Raw genomic sequence first — 7,322 nt, 5'->3', positions numbered from 1 at the left:
ATTAATTTTCCTTTCATCACTGCCACACCTGGGGGAAAGATCTTGTTCAGAGATAACAGAACAAGCAAATATTTTCTTTAGGAAGAAAAGAGAAAACAGAGTCCAAGGTCAGAAGAGGCAGGGGAAGAGACGTGCAACTTCCTCCATAATATTTTTATATACATGTGTGGATGCCACGCTAGTCAATATGGAAACATGCAAAAACAACAAGGAGGAGTAACTGGCCTGGGGTTTACAGAGAAACAGATGGGCTGCGCTGTCAGCTGGTAGTAGGATGCTGAGTTCCACTTATACAGAGTCAAACACGCAGGAAAAAGAGAATCTGGACTGAGAGATATTTCAAAGCGGTATTTCATGTACCTGTTTACATAGGGACATATTCTAGCTTCTCTTTCACGGGTGCCTTGGTGAGGGACCACCCGCAGCCTTCTCCTTTCTGCTTGGTGAGTAAAAAACACTCAGCACAGGCTGATGATGGAAAGCTTATCCTGCTTCAGTCTGGCTCTTAACTGAGACTACAAAGGATTCTGCCATATGTCAGAAGAAAGAACCAATCCGAGGCTGCACCTACACAATCTACCAAGGGATCTATCTGGCCCTCAACACTGTAGTACCTGAGCTATTACCCACAGCCCACCCAGGAGATAGGGCAGTGCTCTTGTCCCCATGTTACAGAGAGGGAGTTGAGGCACAAAGAGCCCACGGTAAAATTGGCAAAAGGCTCTAGGTGACATAAAAGCCTAAGTCCCATTTTCAGAGGGGACTCGTGAACTTATGAGCCTAAGACACATTGACTTTCAGTGGCACTTAGGAGTCTGAGTCACTTTTAAAAAGAGGACTTAGGCTCCTAAGTGTCTTAGGTACTTTTGAAAGTTTTGTCCCTCATGATTTATCCAAGGTCACAAAAGAACCTGGAGCAGAGCTGGGAGTTGAACTTCGGTGTCCTGAATCCCAGGACAGTGCCCTAATCACAAGGCAATCCGTCTTCTCTCAAATCCAGGTAAGAGGACTATCAGATAGAGGTCTGAAAAATATTCAGAACAAAGTTTGATAGAACAGTGCTTAGAATTCAAAGGTTTTTTTTCCCCCCACAATGAACTCAAAGTTGGGCCCATTTCGTGGAATTTGTGCTAAGGAATGCAGATGTTTCAAGAAAAAACAGTCCTTTTTTCCAATAAGAAAGGGCCAGTTCTCAGGCAAAGAGGCGTTTGCAGCAAAAACCATGGGAAAATTCACAATTTCCCATATTTCCAATAGGTCAATAACCTTATTTACTGTAAGTGTCAGCAACTACTGCAATTTAAAGCACCAGTCCAGGAAAATACTTTAGCGCATGCTTAACTTTAAGCATCTGAGGAGTCCCAATGATGTACATTTTTTGGTTTTAATAATTAACCTGGATTCTCATGCGCTCAGAGACAATTTGCATTCTCTCAGTTGTACAATTGGGCTGCCAGAGTGGCAGTATCTTATAATTATTGGATTGTTAATTAGTCTCTTTTATTATATTTGGAAACTTTTTAGGAAGCTGTGGTCTTCCTTGCTATTAGATATTAGTAGTAAGATTATCTTTTTTTTTAATTAGCATGTGGTTTCCTTAGCAGCTTTGTTCCTTTTATCTGATGTTACTTTTCAAAAGGGCTTCATTGCGTTGCTAAAGGTGAGTGAGTAATTACTAAAGAATACTTTTATTAAAGTTATGCTTTTTTCTTTCTGTGAACAGAGCATGAATTACTTTGAAGTTATTACACTATTCCTTTTTTTTTACTTTTGCTTAAGTTCTGCATAGTTTAAGTTCTGATTGGCCTCATAAAAGTCACATGACAATGTTTATGTTCCCCGATTGGATAAGCATAACTCTTCTAATCAGGCTTTAGGCTAAAACCCAGTGTGAAATTCACCTATATACAGAGAACTTGCAAAAGGCACGTTTCATGTAAGTCCCATTTAAGTCTGCAAACAAAACTCAACTTCAGAAAGTGATTATAAGAGGGATGCAAATGTAGCTGAAATAAATTCATTAAAAATGTAAACAAATATATGCACCTCCCTCTCTCCCACCTGCCTGCCACCCTCAGCTTTGGGTGTTCCCAATCAGAGCACTCCAAATGATTCCCCACCACAACACACATATTTCTTAGAAAAGAGATTCTTCTGAGTGTCACCATGCTAGTCCCCAAACCCTCTCTTGGGTTCTCTCACAAAGTTCAGAACTTGGATAAGTATTTGGTAGTCTGTGCGGAAAAAAAAAGATCTGAACTTCTTGTGTCTGCAAACCGAGGCTGGAAAGCCCATGAGATCAGGTTGTCTCATGTGATTCTGGTACCTCCAGTTGCAGACATATACCCTGAGAGTGCCCTCTCTTGTGGAGACTCAGCCTTTCTAAGTATTTCAGAACCCTGCCATTCCAGTGTAATTTGATGGGGAGAGACGTTTCCAAAACAATTTGTCCATCCTTCGGACTAGTGATACTTACGTGTCCATGAATCTCCTGCTGAGGTTTGAGATGACAAATGGAGAACCAGTCTGGAAGGGAGGGTCCCGAAGCACTTTGTACCAGATGGGTCTACAGTCTGCACACAGCAAGCTCCGTGGGATGGAGCTCAGCATAGCCGCATCAATCTCCAGGTGCTCATCCAGGGTGTAGATCTGGATGCCGTACACTTCCTCGCCCACCTGTTTGGCATTCAGCTTGATGGTCAGAGGGATGTCGCAGAAGACGTTCTGGGGCCCCAGAGAGATGTTCTTCCCGCTGATGGTTAGAAGCTTGATGTCATTCACTGCTCCGCTGGAGTCCCAGTCCGTGGAGACGAATGTCACCCAGACCGTGAGGGACTCTGGGATCAAGGGATAGCGGAACTCCAGCACCAGATAGCAGCCCTGGGGCTCGGGACAGACTGGCAGTACTGTGTGCTGGTGGACCCCTGAGTTGGGACTCCAAGTCCTGACACTGGGTTTACAAGGTTGCTCTACATCAGGGTGACCTGAAGGAAAGGCAGAAGCAAAGAAGAGAGATAAAGGATGTTAGAGACTATGGCTTAGCACTGATTTCACAGTCTTCTGAAATACAAACCTACAGGCTAAGAGCAGAGCAGGCCACCTCCAGACAGGGAGGTAAGCTATACATTTAGATGGAAGGAGATGGATGGCAGGAGAGAGATCACTTGATCATTGCCTGTTAGGTTCACTCCCTCAGGGGCACCTGGCATTGGCCACTGTCGGTAGACAGATACTGGGCTAGATGGACCTTTGGTCTGACCCGGTACGGCCTTTCTTATGTTCTTATGTTCTTATGTTCTTAAGGATGAAAGATATCAGGACTGAGAGACTGTGGAAGGAGGTAGGAGGCTACCTAAAACTGTACATTGCATTTCAGAAAGGTTTTCTGACACAGCAATTAGGGCAAGAAATGAGCTGTTCGGTAATCTGTCCTGTCCAACTGCTAATACAAGATTGTTCCCTACTGTACAATATGAGTTGGATTCACCAGCACATGATGGCCATGCAAAACAACCATAAACATAGTTTAACTGGCTGGTTGAGCCCAGCTTAGGACTACCTTTTGTCACCAGAGAGGCATAAAACAGCTGGAGGTGCCAGTAAACCTGGCCCCGTATTTTCAGTCTCCAATTTCAAGTGAAGGTTGCTACCACTGTGACTATTCCATAGTCTGAAAGAGCTCACAGTGGCAGATGATTCTTTCCAACAATCAGCCTCAATTCTCGTTACTTTAATTTCACCCCACTGCTGCTAACTATACCCTCCTTGTGGCATTTTATTATATATCAGGAACAAAAAGAACCCTTACAATGCTATTGGTCCATAAGTGGATGGAAATGGAAGAATTATCAACAACACCGAAAATGTGAAAATGTTCAATAAATACATTTATTCCATGTTTGGGGGGAGGGGAATGAACAGATGATGCACTCTCATCATATGATGAGGATAATGTTCTGTCCATTCCACTAGTATCTCAGGAGGATGTTAAACAATAGCTACTAAAGTTAGATATTTTCAAATCAGCAGATTCAGATAACTTACATCCAAGAGTTTTTAAAGAGTTGGCTGCGGAGCTTACTGGACTGTTAATGTTGATTTTCAATAAGTTTTGGAACACTAGGAAAATTCAGGAAGCCTAGAAGGAAGATAATGTTGTGCCAATATTTTAAAAGAGTAAATGGGATTATCTGAGTAGTTATGGGCCTGTCCATATGACATCAAGCTGGGACAAGATAATGGAGCGGCTCATATGGGACTTGATTAAAGAAATAAAAGAGCGTAATATAATTAATGTAGATCAATGTGGGTGTATGGAAAGTAGATCCTGTCAAACTAATTTGATTTTTTATAAGATTATAAGTTTTGCTGATAAAGGTAATAATGTTGCTGTAATAGACATAGATTTTTATAAGGCATTTGACTTGGTGCAGCATGACATTTTGGTTAAAAAACTAGAATGATAAAAAATGAACATGGCACGCATTACATGTATTTAAAACTGGCTAACTGATAGATCTCTAAAAATAACTGTAAACAGGAAATCGTCATCAACAGGGAATGTTTCTAGTGGCGTCCTGCAAGATTCTGTTCTTGGTTCTACATTCTTTCATATTTTTTATTAATGACGAAGTAAACAAAAAAAATCAATCACTGATACATTTTGCAGATGACACAAAAATTGGGAGAGTGGTAAATAATAAAAAGGACAGGTCACTGATACAGACCAATTTGGATTTCTGGGTAAACTAGTTGCATTCAAACAATAGGTATTTTAATATGGCTAAATCTAAATGTATATATCTAGGAACAAAGAAAGTATGTCATACTTAGAGGATGCGGGGGGGTGGAACTCTATCCTGGAATGCAGTGACTCTGAAAAGGATTTGACGGTTTTGGTGGATAACCAGCTGAACATGCGCTCCCAGTCCGACACTGGATAAAAGGGCTAATGGGATCCTTGGATGCATAAACAGGGGAATCTTGAGTAGAAGAGAGGTGATTTCCCTCTCTGTTTGGCACTGGTCTGACCACGGCTGGAACAGTGTGTCTATTTCTGGTGTCTTCAATTCAAAAAGAATGTTGAAAACTAGAGAGGACTCAGAGAAGAGCCAGGAATATGATTAAAAGATTAGAAAACCAGGCTTGTGATGACAGACTCAAGAGGCTCAATCTGTTTAGTTTAACAAAGAGAAAGTTAAGGGGTGATTTGATTACAGCGTATAAGCACCTACATGGGGAATACATATTCAATACAGGGCTCTTCAGTCTAGCAGAAAACGCTATAACATGATCCAGTGGCTGGAAGCTGAAGTTGGACAAATTCAGACTGGAAATAAGGCATAATTTTTTAACAGTGAGAGTGATGGGGAAGTTCTCTGGCCTGTGTTAGACAGAAGGTCAGACTAGATGATCATAATGGTGCCTTCTGGCCTAGGAATCTATGAATCACTTTCAAATAATCCATTTCTCTCCAAAGGACACAAAGAAAAAAATTAAGTGCATTTGATAACTCTGAAGGGCAACTACATTGTGTGGTTAAGAGGTTGAAATGTTCACAGAGGCTCTTTGGGTGAAATTCACTATTGATGCCGTGTCATGGAAGCCCAGGTTTTTGGACGGAAGTGGCAAAGAATCCTGTGGCACCTTATAGACTAACAGACGTTTTACAGCATGAGCTTTCGTGGGTGAATACCCACTTCTTCGGATGCAAGCAGTGGAAATTTCCAGGGGCAGGTGTGTGTGGACAGAAGTGGTGCATCAACCTTGTGTTGGCTCTGTGCTGGGTGAATTTCACCCATTGTGACGAAATGACGAGAAAATGTACTCTTACATTTCTCACCACTGGCTTTGCTCTACAACACAGGAGGTATTACTAAAAGCTAATGAAAGCCACAATGCTTGCTGGGCTCCCAAATAGTTGGTAACATTACAATCTGGCATGAAATCATGTACTGAAAGATCCAGAGAGGTCGGATGGGTGGAACAGTCGGTAACAGAATCCAGTGCGAGCTATAAATTCCCTCTTCCTTCCCAAATAACCACACGGAGAGGGAGTCAGCTGGACAGAGAGAATACATAGCAGAGGAGAGAAGGAAGGGAAAGTAAAGATAAAGAGAGAGAGAGAGTGCACAGCTGAATGTAATAGAGGAAGAAAAGAAGGGAAACAAAGCATTGGTCAAACACAATTAAGAGAGGACATGAGTGTTAATTTAAAAAGAAAATGCCAACGTATGAGTTTTTCTCATCGTCTGAAGTGTTAGAAATATGCTTTATTATTCATTTTCATAGAATCATAGAATCATAGAATCTCAGGGTTGGAAGGGACCTCAGGAGGTCATCTAGTCCAACCCCCTGCTCAAAGCAGGACCAAACCCAACTAAATCATCCCAGCCAGGGCTTTGTCAAGCCTGACCTTAAAAACCTCTAAGGAAGGAGATTCCACTACCTCCCTAGGTAACCCATTCCAGTTCTTCACCACCCTACTAGTGAAAACGTTTTTCCTAATATCCAACCTAAACCTCCCCCTCTGCAACTTGAGACCATTACTCCTTGTTCTGTCATCTTCTACCACTGAGAACAGTCTAGATATATCCTCTTTGGAACCCCCTTTCAGGTAGTTGAAAGCAGCTATCAAATCCCCCCTCATTCTTCTCTTCTGCAGACTAAACAATCCCAGTTCCCTCAGCCTCTCCTCATAAGTCATTTTCTTTCCCTGAAGGTCGGCTGGTAGGACAGACACTCCAGTTCAGTCAAAAGGAGTCCAGATGCAGAATGATTTCTCTACAGCAAGTGCAGTCCTGGCAGAGGGCCAAAGAGTGACACCCTTTCCCCATTAGCCCCCTCCAGACGTAGCCTTTCTACCCCTCACACAGAGCACTGTGCAGTGGGAATGCCACTTACCTCAGGCATGGAAAAAGACCCAAGCTCAAGTAGCGCTGACATATTGTGAAGGAAGCCAGGGCTCTGTTTCAAGCTCTGTGCTATTTATTTAGTTAGCTCCCCCTTTCTTACTATTCCAACTGGGCAACTGCTGAGCCACCCCGCCACCTCATTCTTGCTAGGCTTACAAGTATTGAGTGTTAGATCAATCTGAGTAGCAAAAAAAAATCTATCCAGCTCAGATTATCTCAGAACATTTGCTGCGGTGTGTATGCGTGGTCAGGTCCAACAGTTACGTGGTAGCTGGTACACTGAGCCCCTGACAGCAGCCCGAAGAAAACGTTTTACCCACAGATCCCCAAGGGATCGTCGACGGGGGAGGGTAAGTGCTATCATTGCCATCTGGCAAATGGGGACATTGAGGCACAGAGTGGTTTGAG

At 42.6% G+C, this 7,322-nt stretch overlaps 1 protein-coding gene across 1 annotated transcript in view; it reads right to left on the bottom strand.

The window, feature by feature from the left end:
• Positions 1–2,472: 2,472 nt before the first annotated feature.
• Positions 2,473–7,322, bottom strand: part of LOC123359604 (pappalysin-1-like) — a 96,584-nt gene continuing 91,734 nt past the window's right edge. Inside the window, 1 exon segment of the mRNA XM_045001107.1 lies at positions 2,473–2,984. Coding sequence (XP_044857042.1) covers positions 2,473–2,984 — 512 coding nt within the window.

Source organism: Mauremys mutica, unplaced genomic scaffold (genome assembly GCF_020497125.1).
Source record: "Mauremys mutica isolate MM-2020 ecotype Southern unplaced genomic scaffold, ASM2049712v1 Super-Scaffold_100129, whole genome shotgun sequence".
Taxonomy (NCBI): Eukaryota; Metazoa; Chordata; order Testudines; family Geoemydidae; genus Mauremys; species Mauremys mutica.
Note: the sequence above shows the minus strand (reverse complement) of the source record. Positions and strands in the feature narration are given on the sequence as shown.